This window comes from Osmerus eperlanus, chromosome 6 (genome assembly GCF_963692335.1).
Source record: "Osmerus eperlanus chromosome 6, fOsmEpe2.1, whole genome shotgun sequence".
Taxonomy (NCBI): Eukaryota; Metazoa; Chordata; class Actinopteri; order Osmeriformes; family Osmeridae; genus Osmerus; species Osmerus eperlanus.
Window position 1 is genome coordinate 19817900 of NC_085023.1, and position 25381 is coordinate 19843280.

At 45.9% G+C, this 25381-nt stretch overlaps 2 protein-coding genes across 6 annotated transcripts; both read right to left on the minus strand.

Annotated features, from left to right (window-relative positions):
* Nucleotides 1–72: 72 nt before the first annotated feature.
* Nucleotides 73–13499, minus strand: actn2b (actinin, alpha 2b). Of its 4 annotated transcripts, none has more exons than XM_062464289.1 (22): nt 13212–13499; nt 10193–10307; nt 9916–10035; nt 9662–9748; nt 9457–9544; nt 9180–9258; nt 7686–7767; nt 7392–7477; nt 6777–6869; nt 6300–6530; nt 5928–6075; nt 5533–5683; nt 5092–5200; nt 4321–4461; nt 3796–3978; nt 3343–3477; nt 2959–3138; nt 2633–2779; nt 2088–2165; nt 1663–1728; nt 1199–1357; nt 73–963 (listed from the first exon to the last, which is right to left on the minus strand). In XM_062464289.1, exons 1-22 carry the CDS (start codon nt 13338–13340, stop codon nt 805–807), a joined length of 2766 nt encoding a protein of 921 aa, XP_062320273.1. In that variant the 5' UTR covers nt 13341–13499; the 3' UTR covers nt 73–804. The 4 variants fall into 4 exon arrangements, with proteins under 4 accessions (XP_062320273.1, XP_062320271.1, XP_062320270.1 ...); XM_062464287.1 differs by lacking the exon at nt 7392–7477 and adding an exon at nt 7004–7089 and having other exon boundaries at nt 13212–13498; XM_062464286.1 differs by lacking the exons at nt 2088–2165; nt 7392–7477 and adding an exon at nt 7004–7089 and having other exon boundaries at nt 13212–13498.
* Nucleotides 13500–13703: 204 nt separating this feature from the next.
* p4ha1b (prolyl 4-hydroxylase, alpha polypeptide I b) lies at nt 13704–24802 on the minus strand. 2 transcript variants are annotated; one of them, XM_062464294.1, is made up of 15 exons: nt 24662–24802; nt 21128–21225; nt 20833–20929; nt 20450–20601; nt 20071–20208; nt 19504–19743; nt 19025–19236; nt 18634–18810; nt 17286–17356; nt 15517–15616; nt 15368–15421; nt 15201–15266; nt 15049–15117; nt 14670–14766; nt 13704–14556 (listed from the first exon to the last, which is right to left on the minus strand). In XM_062464294.1, exons 2-15 carry the CDS (start codon nt 21213–21215, stop codon nt 14486–14488), a joined length of 1632 nt encoding a protein of 543 aa, XP_062320278.1. In that variant the 5' UTR covers nt 21216–21225; nt 24662–24802; the 3' UTR covers nt 13704–14485. The 2 variants fall into 2 exon arrangements, with proteins under 2 accessions (XP_062320278.1, XP_062320277.1); XM_062464293.1 differs by lacking the exon at nt 17286–17356 and adding an exon at nt 18264–18334.
* Between the last annotated feature and the right edge of the window lie 579 nt (nt 24803–25381).

Below are 25381 nucleotides of genomic sequence, written 5' to 3' on the forward strand. Positions count from 1 at the left end.
TTCATTCTAGCTAATCTCAAACATGAACTAGGTTTAACATGAGTCAGATTCAATACAGAAGAGACAAGAGAATTGATTTCAACACAAAGAGGGTTTTATTGGATGATTGATTCACTTGATCATTGGTTTTGTACAGATTAAAGGTATACTGCCCTGCCCTAGTACCAACATGGGCTGCTTTAGACTGAATACTGTGTTTGCATTCTCATCCACCCCAGGAATTAAATGAGAGCATTCACTGCCTGTTAGCAAACTATGCAGCCTAAACCCTATTTAAGGTTTGATACAAAGTTTGTTGGAATTCAGTAGGATTCAAGGCAATTAGCGACATTATCAAAGAGGCAAGGTTGTATGTTTCAATTCATTTAATCAGTACAAAGTAACTAATTCTGTTGCAAAAAGATAGTGTGTACAATGTTCCCTCTGTTATGACTTGCATGTGTAAATTCAAATCAATCACACGGGTAACATGGCTTCTTATGATAGCAGATCAATAATGATATGTGTCAAGCATTTGCATAGGCACCAAGTCTCCACATTTATGTCATCACCACACTAGTATTTGAATTATAAATAACTAATTTTCAATAGCGTTAAACAATCCTGTTATACTGAAAATACCAGAGAAAGAATCTCAGGAATCAGAATTAAACTCATAGCTGTGTTCCTGGACATAGGCACTGATCAAACAAGAGATGTGATAAACATCGGATGCTATTAGTGAACTAAAACACACCCACTGTACGTCGAACCAACTGACGTTTAGCCTGTCTTGTCAGTGTACATTTAAAGGGGTTTGCGGTCTTAGAGGTCACTCTCTCCGTAGAGTGCGGTGGAGAAGGCAGTGTAGTCTAGCGCCCCTGGTGGACCTCCCTGGCCAGGGTAAGGGGGCATCCTCATGATGCAATACTCTGCCTGGTCAGGGGGCAGTTCCCTCCGTAGCTCCTCCACCAGGATGAAAGGCTGGGAGACAAACACCAGGGGGCAGTATAGCACAAATACAGCACTTTTAGCAAGGGTTGTTTGAAGTTAGAATATTATATTTTTTTTTGTAAAAACCTTAATTTAGAACAATGAATTAGCTACTAAACCCAGATGGACGTTATCGTGTTGTCACAATTTCAGATTCTTTTCTCAGGAACATTTCTACACTTCTACACATCTTCTACACTTCTACTACACACACACACACACACACCTTATCGGCAGCCAAGATCCTGAAAGAAGCCACCACTTGCTCTGCCGTGTCGGTGTCAGCAGTCTCTCGGGTCATGAAGTCGATGAAGGACTGGAAAGAAACCATCCCGGTGGCACTGGGGTCCACCATCATCATGATCCTGGCAAACTCCACCTCACCCTGACCCAGAGACACACAGAGGGAGGGTTAGAGGCCGAGTCAGTACATGTTATTAGCATTGTCTTTCAACCTCACGACTTGTGAGATAGTAGACAGCTCTTCTCAAAGTGTAACACACAGTGTAGTTCTCTAATGCCTTTTCCACAATAGATAGTATGGCTATACACCTACAATGCCTCTATTTTAGCTGCTGCTATGTAGTTACATGTTAATGTAAAGTGTTTTGCCGATAATACAATAAGTTGAAAGCAGACAGTGTATTCATTGGTGTGCAACATCTCTCAGTGATCACAGTGAAACCCTACCAAGTCGTAACCCATGGAGATCAGACAGGCCCTAAAGTCATCGGTGTCCATCGCACCGTGCTTCTTCTACAGGTGGTGTCCAGTCAGGGGTCAGGAGGGTGGGTGGAGGAGGAGGAGAGAGGCAGGGTCCAGGAGCAGGACATGGGTGGGAAAGCAGCGGAGAAGAGAAGCACAGACCCAACCTCAAACATCGAACACACACAAACACAGTTGGATAGCGACGACAAAAGATGGGGAGAGAGAAAGGAGATTCCCTTTAGGACTCGTTCTTATAAAGCAAGTGCTTCAGCAAAGACCAACTTGGTCTTTCTAACAAGGGTTAACACAAAAAAAGGCTACTTTGCTAAGGAAGGGCGGGGTGATTAGGTCAGAAGAGGAGGAGGTGAGTAGGCCAGGAGAGGATAAAGGACTCTCTGTGTGAGTACCTGCTTGTCATTGCACACACCGCCGAGGCTGATGAGGCAAGCCTTGAACTCTTCATGACGAAGCTTGCCCCTGTTCTCCTGAGTCCATGTGTTAGAGAGCCGGGTTAGAAACACTGAGATGTGTACCGAGGGTCTAATTCATATCTTGCCGTTTTCTAGCATGGAAGTCTACCACTACGTACTATAGTAAAGCACCCCAGTGTGCTAGTGTGCTACTATAGCAGTTTATAGCCACGTGACGGTAGATTTTACCCCTCTTTCCTTATGCAGCTTCTGGATGGGAAATTAGAAAGTTAGTTTTTGTTAGTGATATGGTATCATTGAACTAACCAACTAACTAAAGGTTCAGTTAAAGGTTTCGAGTTTTACGTTTATTAAAATCAAAACTACTTGTCAGCGTTTGTACGGTTTGAGTACAGTTGACTGCAGCAGAGGGGGGGGGGGGGGGGGTTAGGGTGTTTGGGGGGGGGGGGTTAGGGTGTTTGCGAAGCCTCAAATTTCCTTTAGAAACAGGCCGATGGGGCTGCGAGGGCGGAGCACTGTACCCGGTCAAAGTGGTTGAAGGACGAGCGGAACTCGTGCATTTGCTGCTGGCTGATGCCCTTGGCGTCGCGGGTCAGGATCTGGGTCTCGATCTCGTTGATGGTGCGAGCGATGGTGGTGAGGAGCAACTCCCAGCCCACACGAATGTGCTGCGGACAAACGCAGTTAGACTCACAGAGACAACAAATGAACTAAAATGAACAAACTCGTAAAAATTATATTCATTTCACAGGTCAACGTTTTCCCTTTTGTTTTTGAACTAGTTTTACTCTAGTTTTTAATGATTCTAATTGTATTCGTTACTTGTTTTCTCCGTGCAAGGTTTTACCTCCATGGTGTAGTTGGTGTGCTTGTTGTCAAACACCAGAGACTCCTGAATGAGCTGGTGGTCTCCCTCTAGCTTATCGATGTTGGGTTTGTAGGCGACTATGATGTGCTCGCACTGCTTTAGCTGAGTCATCTGGTCCTCCAGAGTCCCGCCTATCTCCAGAGCGCAACGGCCAATCTCCTGTCAGAAACACACACCGTTCTGGAGTTGAACGTCCTGATTGCCCTTTACCGAAATACGATTCAAGGTTCGTTTCAGCAGATAATCCCTGCCATGAATGTTTGTAAATTATTAAGAGGCTGTAAGCCAACCCAAGATGTGTTAAAAACAAAGAAGGAGTTGTGTGTATGAGAAGGACAAGGCCATCTGCATGCCCTATCTGACCTCCATCCTGGTCTGGATCCATGGTCCAATGAGGTTTGCTTGGGCAGAAAACTGCCGTCTGAGCCTTTCGTCGGAATGCTGCCGTGCCAGTTCCTCCTGGAGGGAACCATCTCTCTGAGGAACCAGCTTCTTCACCTGCTCACACCAACACAAGCAAAAGCAACAAACACGGAGTCAGATGGCTGAGCGGTTAGGGAATCGGGCTATTAATCAGAAAGTTGCTGGTTCGATTCCTGGCCGTGCCTAATGACGTTGTGTCCTTGGGCACTTCACCCTACTTGCCTCGGGGAGAATGTCCCTGTACTTACTGTAAGTCGCTCTGGATAAGAGTGTCTGCTAAATGACTAAATGTAAACACAAAATGAGAAAGATGCTTTCTTTTGCATGGGTGTTCGAGTGTGTGGGGGGTGTGTGTGAGGTGTGTGTGTGTGTGCCAGGGAGATGCAGCTGTACCTTATCCCACTTGATAAGAAGCTCCTCAGTGGTGATGGTGCTGTAGGGGTTGTGGATGTCAGCCTTGATGCCGTAGCTCTGGGAGATCTTCTGCACCTCGTTGTGGATCCCAACGATAGCCTGTCTCTCTCCCTCTGCTTCGGGGAGAGTGGCCTTGAACTGCTCATGGGCTGCAATCAGACTCTGCAGGAACAGGTTGGAACAAGAGGGAACGGGAGGATAGGAGAGGGAGGGAGAGAAGAGGGAGGGAGAGGAGAGGGAGGGACAGAAATGCAGATAAGGAACAGAATCAACACAGGGATTGTACATGTTACTGTTTTAATTATGTTACTTTACTGTAACCCCCCCCCAAATCTAAGCATTTTTTAAAGCAAATCTCTACAATCTGTTAATCAATTCAATGAAGTATTTTTTTGATTTGAGTAATCCCCTTAAAGTGTCGAAAAAGATTACTATATATTCAAAAAAATACATCCTGAGATTTGATGATCCTAGCACTGTGCGTGTGCAGGAGTGTACATGTACCTGGACCTCCTCAATAGTGTGAACAATGAACATGTCCTGCAGGTCCTCCATGGCTCCTTCCATCCAGTTGTTGAAGGGAGCAGACCTCTTGGCAAACTCCAGGAACAGCTGATCAATCGTCTCCAACAGTTTCTCTGTCCTCTGGAAACCAGGACAGAGGAAACAGCACCCTGTTCAACCAACATCGACCAGCACGCTCGCAGCCCTGTTTGCAATACTAATCCCAGGATGCATCACATTGACATGACCTGATGTAGTTTGGCATGGCTGTCTTTATGGATTAGCCCCCCTTCCCCACCCCCCATCAGGCCAGGGCAGGGCCCGACACCAGCCCTTGTCAGTCACCTTAATCCCAGGCCCTGCTCAGGGGCCCTCACACATGTGTGGATCTGGAGAGGACAACGGGGACTCAAGGCTCAGAGGAAGTGGTCAGTGGGCTTTCATCCAAATACTGGACAGAACAGCCTTATCATCTACACTGTACCTCTATAATCCCTCCCTAGCCGAATTTATATTAGAAACCCAATTACTATTATTCCGGTTTCAGTCTTTAGTCAAAAGTTCTTGGAACTGTAATTAACAATGTTCAGTTTGGATCTGAATAATATTTGCTGATTTACTTGCCAAATTTGAAAAGATGGTGCACCGGTAGTTTTAAATATTTAGAACTGGATCTCGCTGATCCAGCATTAATCCCATCTAACCAGGCCAGGTTCATAAACAGTCTGATCACAGCAAGAAACAAAATGGCCTCCTCTAGGATGGCCTCACCTCCAGGACTTCCCTCCTCTTCTGGGTCAGGGTCCCCAGCTGGTCCCACAGGTCACAGATGCTCTGGCAGCGCTGGTTGACTGCAGCCACATCATGGTAGTCTAGCTCACTGCACGCAGACATTCAGAGAGAGGATTACATTCAGTGTCTGCTGACATATCCAACTTTAGGAGCAGTTATCTTCAGAAATACCTATCAGAACGGAGGGTTTTAAGACCCAAGTCTTGAAATTGCTGATAGGACAATCTATTGACATCTAACGTGTCAGTTTCTGAGGGAAACTCCCAAAGTATCTGATTTATGGTTGGGCAAACACTAATGTTAACCCACCTTACGAAGAGGTAGATGGTGCCCAAAGGTAGAATACTTTGACAAATATTCAGAACAATCCTTGAGATGATTTCAAATTCAAAGTATTGTATTTAAAAGGGGCTATCGTACTTGAGTTCCTGGGCGATGGCAGCAATCTGCTCCACCCTATCCTGGTGGGCTGCCAGGTCACTCTCAAAGGCCTCGTGTTTCCGTAGCAACGCTCGCACCTCTGTCAAAGTGGCTGTCTCAAAGTCCTTCTGAGACAGTATCAGGTCCTTTCCTGGGGTATAAGCACACAGACACGCACACACACGCACACACACAGAGATCAGGATGGGTAGAGAGCGTGAGACTTATAATAGAGAGAGTCTACTAAATGCTGTACGACAGATAATCCAACGTACTGGTTAATCCCAATTGTCAAGAGGATTTGGGGGATCTTATCAATTATGTTCTTACATCTGTTTAAACATAGCAGGAAGCTCAGACAGACACAGACACAGACAGACAGAGCTCAGACTGACCACTGGCCCAGGTCTCATGGGTGGTGGCTTTCTGGCGAAACTTCTCCGCCAGGTGGTCGAGTCTCTCCAGCCTGCGGATCTCAGTGAGAAGCCACTCCTCGTAGCCTTTCTCTGCCCCTTCCAGACCCTGCCACGCACTGGCAATGTCCTGCAAACACACAGTCAACATCCACACATCTCACTCTGCACAGTAACAGACTGCAACAGACTATGTGTCGTTTATGTAAACTTACTTGGCAATAAACCGGATTTGGATCAAGGTCATTTATTGAATAACACTTGAAAACACATCACTTCACAGCACCGAACATATGAACCGACAGAAATATATAATCAATGTGTTCTGTCCTGAGGGATGAGTCTAACACTTACAGACACCATCTTGCCTTCAGAGGGCATGAAGGCGGGCCTGTTGCTGATGCGCAGCTTGGTCTGCAGGGTGTTGAAGTTGATCTCCAGCTGACACTTCTCCTGCACCTTGGGGGGCTTGTGCATGCGGCGGTAGTCCCGGAAGTCCTCCAGCTTCCGCTGCATCTCCACCATGGTCTTCTCCGAGGTCCGGTTCTCCAGCCAGGGCGTGGTCCGGCGGATCCACTCCAGGAGCTACAGGACGGGGCCGGTTTGAAACGCTGGACGGACAGACTGACTGAGCCACTGGCTGAGTGTTTAGAAGTGAGCTGAAGAGGTGTTGCTTTGGTCGTTTTTATTTACAAAATAAGACTATGTATATCAATGTCTCTCTTTTGAATATTGTAAAATAACACCACTCCTGGAATGCCAAAACAGACCAATCAAATTGCATGGCGAGAACTATCTGATTATATGGTAGAATTTGCTATTATTCAGTACCTCACTGGCCAGTCTCTCATACTCCTCCATCATTTTCTCATTCTCCTGGTTGACACCCAGCACCTTACAGATCCTGTTTGCAGCCGTCTCTGCCTGCAGAGAAAGGGAGAGAAAATAGAGAAGAAAAAAGATAGGCGAGGATAGAGGTAGAGGTCATATTATTATCGTCACGCAAAAACAAAAGCACTTTATTTTATCTCACAAGATTGATGGTGCAAGCTGTGTACCTGCTCGGCCCCAGCAAAAGCATGGTAGAAGCAGGACACATAGGTCATGATAGCTCTCTCATCGGGTTTAGGGGTGTTGATGATGTCTACAGAAGGGAGAGGGAGGGGGCAGAGGATGATAACAGGAAGTTTGGAGGGCAGGAAAATGGAGCACCGGGTAAGAGGGAGCACAAACCTGGGAGAGAGCATGGCGTAGAAATACAGAAAGAAAGATCGAACACACCTAGGTCACCTTAGGATCTAGCACATCTAAGAATCTTCACTGATAGGGCTATACTAAACTTGGTAGGTTGTGGGGTATCGGTAAGGGAGGAATCCACAGACAGGAGGTTTCAGAGCAGGGCACATTTTGGAGGGCAGGTGTACACTAGGGCTATGGCACCCTCACCTTCTGAACACCTGCAAAGGTGTGATAGTAACTTGACACATAAGTCATGACCGTCCTGTCGTCAGGCCTGGTTGTGCCCATTATATCTGTGTGGAGGGGAGACCAGGTAGCGAGCTTAGCATCCATACTGTAGTCTCTCGCGATCGGCTCATTTCATTCATCTAAATTCCACGTTCGCTGGAACGGAACTTTTACGCTGACCCCTCCTGAACAGCCGTTTTTATGACATTCAACGGCGGAGAAAAGCAGTATGCGTGTGATTTCAGCGGCCGTAGTGTCCCGTGAAAACATTACCTTCGGCGTCCAGCATTTTGGGAATGTCCAGGTGTTTCTCTGCAATGTCGAAAGCCAGGTTCAAGTTACACATAGGATCGTCCTGAAAATTGAGACAAAGCTCATCACAGATCGTGGGGACGGGGACTACATATGACACCCATAAACAACACGCTGAGAATTGTGACATGTGTAAACCATGAAGGTTTATTCCTTTTATACACAGTGATTAACAGGATTAACTGAAGGGACAGTAACCCGGTTTAGTTAAAGGGGCAGGATGAGTTGGAGTGTTTACTGGGGGGGGGGGGGGGGGTTGCTGCTGGTGTTGTTCCCCTCTGTGTGTTTCACTGTTCTCCTTTCACCAAATGTGGGGGGGGCGGTGGGTGGGGTGGGGGGTGACTGCTACAGGGCAGAAGCAGCTGCAGAGATACCAGAGGGCCTGGGCCCTGTCCCCCCCCCCCACACACACACACACACACACACACTGGGCCGTTTCATCAGGCTTACGGTTAAGGCTTACTGGGCCCACTCACCTGGAGCCAGACCCAACAGCTGACAAGGCCTGTCTGGGCTCAGTGGGTGTAGGTGTGTGTGTGTGTGTGTGTGTGTGTTTGTCCCTTTCAGTCAATTACGATATGTCCATCTGTCTGTCTGCCATCAGCTGTCCTTTGTTATCCTTATTTGGCGTAATAGCCCTTTAACTAGGACAGAATCACGAATATGACATTGTCCTTATATTTCCAACCAGGATTGATCTGATGGTTCTATAAAGAACATCCATGCCATGGTGTGGGTCTCTCAGTCACAGCTGAGGTAAAGCCATGGCTGTCCTGACCGGCTCACATTTCCACAGCTATTCAGGGACAACACAGAGTTGCTGCCATCTCGTAGAGTTCGACTGGGTTCGACGTAGAGGGCTGTTTCCATCCTGACTACCGGTAAAGTTAACACAACTAAAATCTAGTATTTCTAATCTACTACACTGAGGCTATTCAGTCTTTCATACATCTCACGCAGAACCCCACTACGTCTGGAAGCGTTTACCTACTACACACTGAGTTTAGATCTCTACAAAAACGTACTAGTCAACTACCACAGAGAATAACGGTCCAAACTCAGTGCTGCTCCTGAAATACCTTCAGGCTGTGGTAGTTGATCAGTTCAGGCCTGTGCTTATGGATCAGAGCACAGAAGGCTAACCCATTCTTCCAGCTTGGATCACAACATCAACAACAACAGGAAGGGAGAAGACAGCAAATCAGGAAGTGAAGAGGTGAACACAAAACATCAGTAGGGGGCAAGGGGTGAATGAAAACACACACCAAGGATAATCAAATCTCATTCAACTTGACAGTGTGTCAGTAGTCACCGCAAACCGATTCCATTTGTATTTAACGTTTCCGTTAAAAACACTTTTGGAATAACAGTGTAGTTTCTTTTCACTGTTTCAACAGGCTTAATTGTTGGGAGTGAACGATCCCTGTTAGTACGGTTTGGGGTTGTGCTGGACACCTTGTTGAGCTTAGCGTAGTCGATGAGGTCGGGTCTGTGTCTGTGAATCAGAGCACAGAAGGCCAGGCCATCCTTCCAGCTTCACCAGCCAATGAGCAGAGAGAGTCAGAGGTCAGGGTTCAAAAGGTCGACACAGGACTCAATACAACACTCTCCCCGGCGTTCACTGCCTCAAGGTCATTCACATTGAAACGTTTGCGTGACCTTTGTTGTCACACTTCTATAAGTGGTTTACTTAATGAGTACAGAAAAAAAAAAAAAAAAAACGATTTCTCACCTGATATGGAAGTTCTGGACATTGACGTTCCTGTAGGGGGCGGTCTTTCTCTGGCACCAAAGCAGAAGGCCTTCTTTAGCCGAGGTTTCTGGGAAGCAGATCCTCTGATATATCAAGTACTATTTTATGACTATTATTAGTGTAATGAAGGTCATGTGAAAATGGAGGAACGTCCTCTAGCGGGCTCGTATCCTATGACAGGTACCTTCCACAGAGATATCCTGAATGGCGAAACGGAGGATGATGGTCCAGATCATTCCCAGAGTCATTTTAATGTTCCCGTCCGTAATCTCTACAGAAGACAAACAGCTAAATGCTGTTACATACTACTAGCTCTTCAGTAAGATTATGTTACTAATACTTCTGACTACATTCATGAGAGGAGGATATTGGTTTAGTTCTTATAGAGGCTTTGGTTATCACAGCAATTTTCTGAACAGTATAAAATAATTCTCTCACCCTCAGCTCCGATGGAGACCAGCTTGACTCCTTTGCTTGTGATGAAGTCCAAGGCTTTGTTGACATTGGCTATCTTGTGAAAACGCATCTTCCCTCTGTCAGGCTTGGGTAACCTCTCCCCTGCAGAAAGAGAAGTCAAGAAATAAAACAGGATCGAGCAATTGACGTCTTCAGGCATGTGTTGCTGCTCCTTTAAAAACCTGCTGAACACCCATCTGGGGCAATCGAATTATAGGCTAGTAATCGAGAGACAGTATATTGCAGAGATGTAAATTACCTGAAATAACTTCCAAGAGCAGCATGAGTTTAAGGCCATTTCTAAAGTCTTCCTCGATGTTCTCAATCTGTGTTCCTGCTTTCCTCAGGTGGGAGTTGCACCATGCTGTGAAGGTCTAGGCGAGAAAGGGCTAGAATAAACTCATAAAGAACATGTACATGTTTCATGCCCTGGGATAAGGAGTGGTTGTGAATCTGGGCAGGATGGAATAGGAGACAATAGTTTTCCTGGTTTTCTGCACTACTCTAAAACAATAAAACACAAACTTCAGAAGCAAATCTATTCACGTCTGTTTGCTGTGTAAAATGTATTCTACTGTGCCACCATACACTAGGAGACACTCATCCTTACATCCCAGCTGTAAATAAACTGTAGGGAGACAGCTTAGCAGGTCGTCGCTTAAGACCGTAAATTGTATTGACTCTGGCCACTATGACAAGTGTCACATATCCAGATTAACCCATTTGCTGGGGGTCAATTAACCCCTCGCTCTCCACCTCAATCTTCGCTTCTTCTCAAAATTGGACACTTAATTGCCTACTGTACATGCCAGTCTGTCAACCCTCACAGCACACTGGCCTGGCTATCATTACTGGAACGTTGACAGTACTTTCTTATACTGTAATACGAGTTCATCCTTAGTACTGTATCCCTTTGTTTGAATTTAGACAGGATCACTCTCTCCTGCTATGTTTATATTTAAGTCACTCAATAGCTTACAGGGCCCGAAAGCGATCAGCACAGTGCAGATGAAAGCTCCAAGCAGACCCCAGAGCACATTCCAGAAGATATAAGAGGTTAAATTTAGACTGCTCTGGTGGTCATCACGATAACAGACAGCGCTTGAAAACAAATTCAAGTCAATATCAAGATGACCAAAAATGTCACATGTACAGTACACATTCTTCTCTCGATGCTTCTTATAAATTGACTGCATTCGAGTCGTTTTATATGTCACATTCAGAACATCTCTGGTTTTACAACCAGGCCAAGCTGAAAGTGAGTTGTTCCAAAAAAGCTGAATGGAATCAGTCAGTCAGTCTGTCTCCATCTTCCCTGTAAACATTCGTACACACAGTATCACCACTAGTTTTGGGTTTGGTGCTATACTGTATACAGGCTTGTGTGCTTCAGTCACATTGCTGACAGTGCATAGATAGAAGGGACCACTAGGGGCCTGGGTTTGAATCCGACTAAGGTCATTTCCTGCACATCTCCCTCCTTTTTCTGTCAAGAAATAAAAGCTGTGAAAAGCCCAAAAGAAATATATGTATGCATCTTTAGAAGGGGCCACGCAGGTGATCCTGGGGCACGTAAGGACCTTAAGTTCTTCCTGCCTTCTCAGAAGGCTGGAGGGCTGATGCCATCGTGTGCCCCATGGGACCAGGCTAAGATGGAAATATCACAGGCTTCGGAAACAAAGGCCACATTCCACGCCACAAAAGAAAGCGGATGGCGTGATGACATTGAACTGCTGTCCTCTCGTTAAAAAACGCGGCGGGCCCTCCAGACCCGACCCGGCCGACCTCTCTAACCCCCCCTCCGCCACCCCTCTCTCTTGGCTCCAACACCCCCTGACGATCACAGCTAAATATACCCATGTGTCAGTCCAGAGAGGACCACCCGGGCCTGTCGTTTAAGAGGCTGGTTCTTCTGGGTCTGTGGAGAAGCCTGTATAAGGTGCATGGTGGGTAGGATATCACAGCACCGATATCGAAAGTATATGGGGAGACTTTCACCGAGTCAGAGGAATGTGTTGTTCTGAGTCTGTGGAGAAGCCTGTACGAGGTGCAGGGCGATTAGAAAATTACAGATCAGATATCGACATTGTACACAGAGACTTTCACAAAGTCACATTATGACTTTCACCAAGTCACGTTGTGTCAGTCAACGGGAGCCGCTGTCCTGTACGTTTTAGATGTTTCCCTGATCCAGCACACCTGAGTCAAATGAATGGTCGTTATCAGGCTTCCACAAAGCTTGATAACAACCCATTCATTTGAATCAGGTGTGTTGGAGCAGTGAAACATCTAGGACCAGGATTTGACACCCCTAGTATACGTGGTCCATAAATCCAGTGGGTGTCAGAGCCGACATGCTAGGAGTGGTACACTGAAGAAGCAGATGATGTCGGCTCTGTGGGTGGAGCTGCCAGGTATTGCATGATTACAGCTGTATTCCTCCGTGGCTCTGGATGGGTAAGAGGATTGAAGCTATACGTGCAATGATTAGGTAAAGCTATTATAGGGATTTCCTTAAGTCGCCAGAAAGGCAACCTAGAGGGCCTCAACGGGAAACAAATCCCACGTGACTGTGTGGTAATTACATGCGCTGCATGGGTACAAATTTAGTGTGTGATCTCCGTCTATATTAATTTGAGTGACTTTAAAAGTGGTATTACCCACATTAAATATACTTGGGAAATACCTACATTTAATGGACTTGGACATTCAAGAGTCTTGATAATTCTATCCTGTAGGATCAGTATAACTATATACAGCCACTGTATGCAGTGTATTTTGTGTGGTTTCTATAAACAAAAGAATTCCACACCAAGGGCACTGGATTAACCCACTATAATGCCTTTTGGTCGTGAGGTTAAAATTAGATATAGCATCCATTCTAATCCCAAGGACGTCATGTGTTAGCAGCATCTGTTGACAGTTTGCATTCCACGCCTATCAGTGGAATGGCAACAGTCTCGAGAGCTGCTTCATTGAGCTATTGTTAGCTGGTACCCACCGCATCCGTCCGTCAATATCCCCCTCAACCGGAGCCAAGACAGAGCCCTGCGCCGGCGGCACTGAATACCAGAAACTACAAATTAAGTTTGTGATATAGAACTCAACGAAAATAACGGTTAATTCAATTAATTCATTACGCGATACTAAGTACAGAAATAGACGACGTGTACCTACAATGTCACCTTGTATGAATTGCGCCGGCTCAACAGAAATTCCTGCGCGTAAAAAATGAACTGAAGTTTGTCAGTAGCAGGCACAGGATTTTCTAGACTCACCTTTCTTTGTTGTTTTTCCCACGCAGGGTCCAACAGCAGGTCCCGATCCCACTCGTCTTCCTGCGGCATATAGTCCTCCTCGCTGTATCCGTTATCATATTGCACCGTCGTCTCCAATTGGGTCATCATTGTTGCGCCTTTGTGCTGTTCCCCAAACTAGAAGAGTATTATACTGCAGTATCCTGATGTTCACTGACTGACAATGATGATTAAAGTCTTGACCTTGGCTGGATACTTCCACGATTTGTGTCTCCCACCTCTTTCTCTCGATCCGAGAGCCGACTGGACTCTTGCCTCAGAGGGACAAGAGCTGATAGCAATTAGTACTGAAGAGTCACGTGACAGTCTGGCACCCCAAGGAACCAACTGTTCACACAACTTTACAGTACACGCAAGCAAGCACGCACACGCAAGAAGCACACACACAACTTTTTAAGCAAATTCAAGGATTAATTGTGGACACATGATGAAAATGAATGCAACTTCAATCCGATTCTTATCAATGAAATATACTTTATTTTAGAAAACATTACGTTCACACTTCAAAAAATAAATCGCAAAAGGCGGGCAAACAAAAAGTTGTGAGATATAAATTAAATATGGTTTTCCTTGCAAGCTTCTAGATAACGTGGTAAGAATGTAGGGTCAAACCTCTGGATTTTAGGTCAACAGCATTCAAGACCACAAAAGTCATTTGGCAGTATGTTCTTTGGTCTACCTTGAAAGTCTATTTTTAATACCCCTTTTGCAATATTCCTTTCCTGTGTGAGTTGTTTGTGTGTGTGGCTGTACATGGTGTGCTTGATCAGAATTTAATGGCATAAACTGCAGTGGAGCCAATGAGAACAATGACCTAATCACAGAAGCACACTGGGATTTTCCAAATCTCCCTTCTGTGAGCACAGTTGCATAGAGGATACAGTTGCACAGACGGACCCTTTCACCTTACCTAAACAACCTGCAGTCCACACTTCCATGTGAGCTGTGCACTTCAGATTCTCTAAAGGCACATACATGCATCATTCGGGTGAATAACAATTCTGGTACCAACTGGAAGGCTGGCAAAACCCACATCAACCCTGGTCACACAACACAGGGAGTGTGTGTGTGTGTGGGGGGGGGGGGGGGGGGGGAGGAGAAGGGCCCTTAAGACCTGTCGTCTGCAGCAGCGGGCTCTTAGCTCCTGGTGTGTGTGTGGCGGTTATCAAGAATGATTGTTGGATACGAGGAGTGTAACACAATGGAGAAAGGGGGGGGGGGGACGTCCCCCTTCATCATTCGGTCTCTACCAGACCACAGGGACGTCTGAACTCCTGTCCTCTTTCATGGATCCATTTGTTTGATACTGGGATTCAGAGGGGGAAAGACGTGTTGACATTACACAGTGCATTCAATTATACTCTGGAACCTATTAGTCATCAAGTGAATCAAGTGATTCAGCCACTGAGAGAGACTCACCCCACTTGTTGCCCACTAGTACAGGACAGGCAGCATGTCTTGTGCTGTAGTCTCCCTCCCCACTGGGAAACAGGTTGTACCAGAACACCGCTGTACCCTGCAACACACACAGCACACATGAGTATGTGCTCTCAAAGCACAGACACACACTTAAAGGCAGGAATCTGTGTGTGTGTGTGGCTCGATTATCTCGAGAACCGGTCACTTTGTGAAGTTGCACATGTGCAGGTGTATTGGTCTGGACCCAAGAACATCCAGTGTCAAGTGTGACATTGTTTGGATGAGTGATTCGTGATAAATAGCCTAAATGTAAACGTACAAATGTTTGCCCCCAAAGGGCATTGCAATAGTACCTGGACTTTAAATATTCTATGATTACCTTTTTGGGCCAAACAGCAGCCCCTACATCAGGAAATACTGTAGCACCTCCAGCAGCAACATCAGTCATCTGCAATGCAAAATAAAGTCACTCACCACCTCCACACTCTCCAGAATGACTCAAACGATTTCAATCTCCCTGACAGCACTTACGTAGAAGAGCCAAGTTGCTATGCGGTTGCCTGTGCCCAGCTCTTTGAATGCATCAGGCTCATCTTTCTACAGACAGATACACAACAGATTATCACCATGTCCCAGTACTGACAGGAGCCTCAATTACCTCATATTTTCTCCTCAACACACCTAACAGAGACACTCACCCTCCCAAAGTCAAAGTGGGGCTCGTACTGCCCTGCCACACCATAATTCGCTACCTGGTGAAGACAGTGAATTGAAGTTCTTAAAGGTGTTGAAGTTAATACTTAACAAGTCTCACTGACCCACTCTGCACAAACACACGTTTACACACCTGCAGCTCCTCAGCAGTGTCCATCTCCAGACCTGTGAGGTCTTCAATCCTCTGGTTGATCTTGTCCACCACTGGGTGTTCGTACCCAGTCAGCCAAGCACTAAGGCAAGGGAGGGAGCCATAAGGGAAACAGGTCAGAACAGTATGTATGTATGGCCACCAGAGGGCAGCAAAGTCCATTTATTAAATGTGGGAGGGGAGAGGGTGGAAAATCATGCAGCCAGCCAGCCACTACTGAGACAGTAAACTTTAGACCTTATCCATGCAATGAAGTCCTGGAAAGTGGAGGTGTAAAGGAAATAAGGAGTAAAAAGGAGGGAGGAAGAGGAGGAACTTAAGCAGGAGGTCCAACCGAATCTCCAATCAGCTCAGAGGATTCAACAGCGTGTCTGAAGTTTGACTGTATTGATGTAACTAAATAAACGTTTATTTTTCTGTATACTCATAAATGTTGTCTTTATAGTAACTGCAGGTCCATGTCATCCAATGGCTGCCCGTGAAACTCATGGAGGTCACAGGGGATTGGTCGAGGAAGGCTGGAGGCCCTTTAGGTGAAAATAGTTCCATGATTTTGCCAAACACTGCCTTTCTTTCACCAGCAAGCTAAACATCCCCACTCAAACAGGGGGAGTTATATGCAGTAAACTTTAGCAATAGTCCCTTTTACGTGTACTATGAAGACATCTTATTCTGAACTCAATTATATTACACTATGGCAATTTTTTTGTTAGTTGTAAAATTGTCAAACCACATGAAATAACATTAGTTTTGGTCTAAATGGAGATGCTATAACCAGTTGTCCTGGCTGGAGAGCTGCAGTGGTTTCTGGGCCAGGAGTTCTGTTTATGAAAGTCAGGATTAGGTCGATCCAGGCATCTGCTCCCCACATAGTACTATCCTTTTTATTGGCTATATTCTTGACTTCAAGACATCATCCAGACAATCAGCCTTTGTTTTTCATCAAACTGGAATGAGGAGATTTATTACAAGTTTCTGTTGGGGATGTATTGACGATAAAATATAAACTGGCCTTGATAAAGTGCCAAAGAAGCCAGTAAAGTTCTGTTTCAGCATCTTTTCATTCCCCTCAGTGACTCATGCTACTTAGACCCTGTTTCAACATCAGTTCAAACGAAGTTCAATCTCAGCAGAGCTAACACTCCCTCACCACAAAGCGACACGCATTCACACTTACAAAACCTCACCATCTGTACTGAACATCTTCTTTTCCAGCCCATGGATGAAGTAACACACACACACACACGTACCCTCTTAACAAGCAGAGAAAGTAAAACCGAGATTACATGGTATGTGGTGTGGAGGGTAGAGGGATCTATTTTAAACATGCGGAATACTGTATGTACGTGACCTAACACTTGGCAACAGCATTATGTGGAACTAGAAATTGTCCACAAGGAGGCACTGTGCATAATATGTGTTTTACTTTGTGTGCACATGTGTGATTCAGTGTCTGTGTGTGTGTGTGTGTGTGGGTGGATGTGCGTCTGTGTGTATCTGTGTGGAGAATGAGTTGGTGTTTGCTCAGCCAGTGTGCAAAACTCTTATCAAAAGACACCTCACAGGATAGTTAGGAGAGAGCGCGAAGGGTCACAACAAGACCCTTCTTCTGAACGAATGAATGGTGTTGTTGATCCTACAACATTAACAGGGTCTTGTGTAGCGGGGAGAACAGATGGAGTCTGGAGGGGGGGGGGGGGGGGGGGAGTGTCCTCTGGGACTTTTGACCTTGTCACCCTTGAACCCCTTACCTCTTGGAGACTCTGTACATGGCTGTGGTGAGCTTCCCAGTTTGGGGGTCATGCACAGTGGCGCGCCTTAGCTAGCTCCCCGGAAGCAAGGGAAGAGAGAGAGAGAGAGAGAGAGAGAGAGAGAGAGAGAGAGAGAGAGAGAGAGAGAGAGAGAGAGAGAGAGAGAGAGAGAGAGAGAGAGAGAGAGAGTACAGTAGACAGTGAAACAAACATCAAGAAGAAGAAGAAGAAGAAGGGGTGGGGGGGGGGATAAGAAGTGAAAGAGGAAGAGAAAAGAAAGGAGAGAGAAAGGGAGACAGTCACAAGTTGCTAGTTTCGATTATTGTCTTCTACTGGGCTGTGTGTCAGAGGCAGTCTTTCCATTCTCCAGTCCAAAACTAATTATATTGTCCATTTAATGCTAAAAATTTACCAGACACAAAAAAACCATTAGTCATATAATACTCAGCAATCAAAAACAAACTATGACCGATTTTTTTTACTGGTGAACCAGACTGCCTCTGTCATATCCAAGCCTGGCTAAAAGCAGCTACTATGTTATCAACAATTGGCCACTACTACAAGCTACCGTTCCTCTTCAGAAAAAGTGAAACACCCCTACTTTTTCTCCTTCTCTCTCCCTCTGGTTAAACATCAAACGCAGGACAGCAACTCCTGAGAGAAACCTAGTCCAAACCAGAAACAGCACTCTTTTCTCCAGCAAAGATTAGTCCTCCTCTCTCCTCCCTTATCTCAGGAGAGTCGGAGAGGGTCTTACTGTGATTTGATTCAGAACCTGGTCCTAACAGGAAGCACAGGAGAGTTATGTTTCTGGACTGTTTCTGCTCAGGAGTTTGGAAGGCTGTGTCAGAGGAAGGGTGGCTGGCTGGTGACGGAGGTCAAGGGGCTGGCTGCTAAGAGAAGTGTTGCAGCTGGGGTGAGAAGCAGGAGAGATGGACTAAGCCCCACCCCTCTGACCCCCGGCCAGGCCTTCCTTACCTCTTGCTGATGCGGTAGGGGGCCGTCTCCAGCACACCAGTGATGGGGTTGGAGATGGTGGCCCTGCGCAGCTGTTGAGCCAGGCACAGGTTTTACACCCCGGGTGAACCCACCCAGACGCCCTGCCCCCACCAATACACCCGCTACGAAACAAGTGCACCCTGAGAGACAAGCCTCTACTGATCTCTACCCTGAATCACACATTACTAAACACACTGAATTACACTAGGAAGAATATCATACTATAGAAAACCTCCAGTGTAGACAGATATAGCTTTACATCCTTCTGTATCTGTGTGAAAATAAACATGGCTTCAGTACAATATAAACCCACAAGCAACACACAGGCACACACGGGCGAGGTACTCACCCTTGGCTTGGCAAGCTCCTTGACCTTCTCGATCTCGCTGTGGGAGATGATGTCATGGTAACGGACGATGTAGGGGCGGTCCCACTCGTCCTCCTGCTTCACCGGGCCGAGAAGGTACATGGGGTTACGGTGGTTGTCGTAGTAACGGCAGAACAGGCGGCTTTGCCTGCGGGGTGTCTGAAGAGAGATGGGAGAGACAGAGTTGGAAAACATTAGCTAATGCATAAAATTAAATTGATATATACTTTATAAGGTTATATAATATAATATCAGATACTATAATTTACATAATGTTATGACAGAAAGGGAATGGAGTGGGTGTGTGTGCGCATGCGTGTGAACATGCATGCGTAGTTGTGTATGTGTTTGCATGCGTGTGTGTGTCTTCTACCATTCTGATGCCCTCCCCTCGACACAGTTTCTCGTACATCTTCCTCTCAGGCAGGGGCTCTCTGAAGCGCTTCTTCCTGAGGGCTCCTTCAGTCTCGTTCCTTCCCTGTTTCTTGTCCTGTTTCGGGGGCTTGTCAGCGGATGCCGTCCTCTGTTTCTCCAGCTGGAACTCAAAGTACTTCAAGTTTCCGTTGGCCCTCTGATGATCTGGGTCTGGTGTAAAGAAGCCATACTGGAATCAAAATCTTCACACATCAAGTTAAAATGTGTGACAGGTTTAGTTTGCTGCAGAAGCCTCAAGCTCAGAACAGCTTCAGTAAACATTGTTTACAGTTACATTGACGAGAAAAAAAAATACTGCAACCAAATCTTGCGGAAAGCACCTCCAACAAAGTTGGAAATCACTAACAAGAACATGGCCCTTTTAGTACATTTTACGTGAATTGTCTGCACCACTGAAATAAAGCTACAGGTTCTCACCTAGAGAAAGCAGTCTCTTGGTGAGCTCCAGAGCTCTCTCCAGCTCCCCCTGCTGGTAGACAGAGTAGCTGAGATAGTCCAGCACCAGGACCTTGTCTATGGGCGACTCCTCGCCCTGGTCCTGCTGTTTGAGGGCCTGAGCCATCCATAACTCTGTGTGGTAGTAGTCCACCTCTGTGTAGGCAATCTTCCCCAACTCAAAACAGTCCTCCACTGTCATGGGGCTCTTATAGGTCACGCCTGGGAGAGGAGAGGGAGGGAGGACGAGAGAGGGAGGGAGGACGAGAGAGGGAGGGAGGACGAGAGAGGGAGGGAGGACGAGAGAGGGAGGGAGGACGAGAGAGGGAGGGCGAGAGAGGGAGGGAGGGCGAGAGAGGGAGGGAGGGCGAGAGAGGGAGGGAGGGAGGGAGGGCGAGAGAGGGAGGGAAGGTGAGAGAGGGAGGAAGACAAAGAAGGAGGGGGCAGAGAAGCAGAATAACGAGAGAGAAAGAGAGAGAAATTCTCTGATAAGCTTAGTCGCATGCCTGCGTGATTGTTTATAAAGCCCTCCCCTTACCCCTCACTCACCAGGCAGGTCTCCAGTGGAGATGGTGTTGGCGTCCAGCCTGTAGGTGTCCTGCAGTCTGAGCAGGGCTTTGGCAGCCCCGGTCTGGTCCTCGTCTGTGGGGAAGTGCTGTCTCTGGAGGGTCAGGTTAGAGATGAACCCTGGAGGAAGAGAGGAGGAGAGGACGGGGGTAGAGGTGGAAAGGGGAGGCAGAGAATGAGTGATAAGGCAAAAGAAGTGTGAGAAAGAGACAGAGATATACCACAAAAAATATTTTTTAATATACATTTACATCGCCACTATGAAAGTCCCTTTGAATAAAAACCATCTGCTAAATGAATACTATTTTAATAGGATTCATTCTAAAGCAGCCATGTTTTGTACGATGCAAAGCCGTGTTACCGTCCGATGTGTCCTTGAGCACCAGGTTCTCAAGGTCGCCCCACTCAGTGTTCAGTCTCTTCATCAGCTTGAAGGCGTTGACCGGGTGCCCCAGGAAGCCCTCGGGGTCCAGGGTGGCCGTGGTGGTCAGAGAGTCCAGCTTCTCAGCCCAACTAGGGGGGGAGAGAGAGAGGAGGAGAGGAAGGAAGAGAGAGAGAGGAGGAGAGGAAGGAAGAGAGGAAGAGAGAGATAGATAGATAGATAGATAGATAGATAGATAGAGAGGGGAGGAGAGGAAGGAAGAGAGAGGGGAGGAGAGGAAGGAAGATAGAGTTACAAACAAAGAGGGAAATGAGACAGAGAGAGAGAAAAACATGGAGAAGTTTCAGACAGAAGATACTCACCGTTTGACCTGCTCCAGTTTGTTCTCCTCTGCTCTGATGTAGTCCTTCAATGAGGTGACCAGGTCCTTTTCAGTGTACAAGAGATCGGTCATGTGGCCTGCAGAAAGATAGAAGAACAAATATTTATCATTTCCAGAAACAATATAGGAAGGTTTAAAGCAGGAATCTACACTAAGATGATTGTATCTGACTAAACAAAAAAGGCCAAGCATTCAGATATAAGGCTAAAGAATGAAAGACGATAAAATGTCCCAGGAGAAAAACGGAGGGGTCACCAGGAGGAGGGGGTTCTTACCTATAGACGTGAAGAAGTCACTGTGGGCTGAGAGAGTCTGGAGGAGGCTACTCAGAACCAGAACACACCACGAACATCTCAGCTCCATCCTGGACAAACTAACACAGAAAACACAGGCACACCCACCATGAAGAACCTGAAGAGCATTGTATTCTCTTGTGGTCAGAGACTTTCTGATGGGATTGAAACAGAGGTGGGGATCCAGGTCGAGGTCTTTGAGGGTCAGACTCCAGAGTCCTGGCTGCTCTAAGAACAGGGCATGGTGGGACCACAGAATCAGACCTCCTCAACCCTCAACTCAAAAAAGACTCTGGTTTGGCATTGTTGCCAAGGCTACTACTACACAATATTGAGGTCAATGAGTTGAGTCTCTCCCCTACGTTTCCTGTCTATACTTTATCTCTGAAATTGTTGCTAACAATACACGGGGAAGGAGACATTAGAGTAAGATGGAATAATCTGAAGGATATCCTCAGACGTCCTTGAGTCCAAGCATCATGCCCACCACACAGAGCCAAATATAACCCCTTGGTGGTGCTGTGGCCACTGAATGCCTGGTTTGGCACGGTAGCTGGAGGGCTGGCATGCACATGGTGGCTGCTTCGCTGCCCCTACAAAATACACTTTTCCCCCCTGGGGAGTGTCCCATTCTCCGCACACAAAGGGCCTCCATTCACCCTGCAGAGTTTGTGTGTGTGTCACAGAGAAGCAACAAGGGTCTTGTTTGAACAAACACGACTGCCCTAATTGCCTCTAGGGTGGGAAGACGGGAGGATAGAGGGGGAGGGGGAGCAGGAAGTGGAAATGTCCCTCCTTCACACGTAGAAAATTACCTCCGCTCTAAGGACACCACCTTATTAGGCGGAGGGCTTGAAAACACATTTGCTAAACTGGAAACCATGGCAGGGCATCTCCAGTAGATGTCTGTAGCACCATCCCCCACAGAAACTACAATAACAGTGACACACCCCTACTGTGGTTGCTGGGAGCTCCTAATCTCTCTCCAGCGCTGCTGTCTGCGTCAGTGCGCACACTGATGAATCTGGCATCCAAGCCAAGAGCGGTAGCTATCTGTCAAATAGCAGGCTGGGTCTCTGCAAGGCAGTGTCCAAGTAATGTGCGCTGAGTAAATACTGCAGTCTGAACTCTGCAAACAACTATTCACAAGATACCCAGCTTCCCTGATATAAAGCTACAGCAGCCTGTGCAACTCAACACTGAGTATGAATTTTACCTGGCAGGGGGTTCAGAATAATTAATAATAATAAATGCTATGATGATAAATTATTACTTGGAACTGAAAAGATACAGGCAGAATTAACGTCTGTGGAAAACCAAGTTAAAGAGAGAAGACCAGCCATCAACAGGCAAAGGAATTCAGTTATGAATGTTGTCTCAAAGATATGTTTGAAAGCTATGAAAAAGGAGGGGTCATTGAACCAGTGCCAAGCAGGGAAATTATCATCCAAATTCACTGCCAAAGAACAGGTCACACTTGACGGTATCTACACACTGCAGCTAGCATGCCTCCAGGCTCAGATAGTCCAATCTACACCTCTGACCTATCTACTGAGTCAGAGAACAGGCATAGACAAGCCCTCTGCTGCAAGCTAACAGGGTTTGATATTTAGTTAAGAATAACACCCAAGTATTTTATTCAGGTTGATGGGAGGAGGGAGAGAGTGTGTCGCCAAAGCATAAAGATGAACTGTGATCCTCGTTGCTCATGTGTTCACATCTTAAATCATGTCACCACTGTGAACTAATAGTATGGCAACTGTCACTCTTTACGATGATAAGCCTGAACCCAAGTTAACTTGCATGCAAAACAGACAAGCAATAGCATTTGCATGTATGATTGTGGTGTTCACATTCTAGACATAATCAGTAATTGTGTTTGGACTTGTAATAGGGCTGCAAGGTTCAGTCCTTCCCCTGTAAGTAGCCTAAAGGGTTACTGCTATAACATGAGCCAGCTGCTTCTGAGAGTTAAGCCCCCATGACAACAATCTGTTACCTGGGAAACACATCAATCGGGTGCAATCATTCACACATGATTTGAGGTCAGTCACTGTGCATTAGCCTCCCTGCTCTTGTCTTTGCAGTCTGTTATTAGCTGTTGTTGCCGGAGCAGGAAGCCAAACTAGTAGGATAGGTCCTCTGTCTTGTCCTGTAATTATCTGTCTTCTTTGGGGTGAGTGTTAAAAGGTTTGTCTTTAAAAGGAGCTGAAAGAAGCCAGTCATGTTTTAAGGGTCATGGCTGCTCAAGTGAGCAGGTGATGAAGTACAAAACCCTAAATGTTATGGTGTCTTGGTCTTTACCTAATGGTAACTTAAATTTAGATTTGACACAAACTTCGGTCATTCTGACTTCTGATTGAACCATGCTGAAGCAGTGATTTCATGTTTTCATTCATCTTTTTCAAATGGCAATGATTTCCCTAAAACATAATGTGCATAAGCATTGGAAACAAGAGAGACAGATTAAAAGACATCTTAAAATAATATCCAGTGTTGAATCAAAGGACTAACTCAGAGGGATTGGCATCTCTGACAGTGGTCAGTAAATCAACCAAGTGGGATGATCTTTACAGACAGACAGTTTCTGTGTGACTACAACAAGAAGGTTAATAACAGGCCAAATTCAGCAGAAAACCATGAAGTAAAGAATCAAGCTGTAAATTATAAAGCCCACATGGTGTTTAGCATAGCGGGATACATTTTAGCCTTCGGGCTCCTTAAATTGTGGGATTAGGTTGAGTGAAAGTTACAGGCGGAGAGGATGGACTGCCACGTCTTCGCCCCTCCCCCGGTAAGAGAACTTCTCACGAGTTCAGTGAACGTCTACCTGCAGCCACCGGAATTCTGAGAACAAGAGTGGCATCAATTCTGAAACCAAGGGGAAGTATTTAAGCAGATGACAAAATCGTTGGGCACTTATTAACACAGCCCATTTTCATTTTGGACATTCATACTAACCTGATACCAAAGTCTACCTGTGATTTTCATCACACGGTTTTAAAAGTGCAGTCTAGTCAGAGTAGCCCAATGTGGAACGACCATTTAACCATCATCACAAGCCTACTAATAACCCTACGACTCGAAGGGGTTTCCACCATTTAAGAAGCTTTCGTTAAAGTTAATTATTTTTATCATACAAACCTGAGCATGCACTGTACTCAATATCAATATGTAGACCTACCTTCTACACACGTTAGTATAAATCGTATGTTTTTATATATACGAACAAATCTGAGCAACAGTGATGGGTGGACCATTCATGCATTGGAATTTAACCCAGCGCGAGCTTGAATGAACCTGAATGAAACCTGCCTAGGCTAAAGCAGAAGTTTCAGTGAATTCAGTCTAAGTACAGAATACTTTAAAATTAAAATACACTACGTTAAGGGTACATAAATGACCAGACACATGGAAGAGACCGGCAGCCTACTTTGGTTAAGTAAATGATATAAACTGACCACCGCAGCCAAAATTTTACCCGGCACATGTTCAAATAAATTGAGCGATAATTACCAAAAGCGTCAAATAATCCGGGCGACAGATGGATTGTGAATGATACCCGGTGGCCCTAATGTATTACGGTCAGATTCCTATTCGTTCTCTCTCGGTGCCTGATACCGTTTACTTGTGCGTAAACCTTCAGACGGCTTTTATCCTCGCCCAGTAGGAGCTTCGCCATCTGGCGGATAGTTGTCACAGAATGTGGTACGTGCCGAGGCTCACATACTGCATTCACTCGTGGTCGTAACTGTGATTTTAGGGTACAACATGTTGGGCCACGCGTTCACGAATCACGAAACTGTAATGACAACTACGCTACTTCTTGGCTGTGTTAATTTTTGTATCCACAATTTGCTGTGTATTTATTTGAAACTATTTACTTTCTAAATTATAGCATATTAAACTATATTTAAGAAGGGAAACATGCTATATGGGCAGCAACGGGCCACACAACGGAATTGTCCTGCACGTTTTACAATGTATCTTTGTAAATGTACAACGGATGTAACTTCTTTACAGTCAAGAGCATGCAGATGCCCAGTGCACTCAATAATAACCTCAATTTCACCCTATAGTGGGAGGTAGGCGTTAAGGTCCTCTCACATTCCAGAAGCTTCTCTGCTTCCTAGTATTCAGCAGGGGGAGAATTTCTGCCCAATGAAGAAACGGGGAGGAGTTAAGAGTGCAAGTGCTACAGTAGTGTGTTTGTGTACGTCGTAAAAGCAAACACAG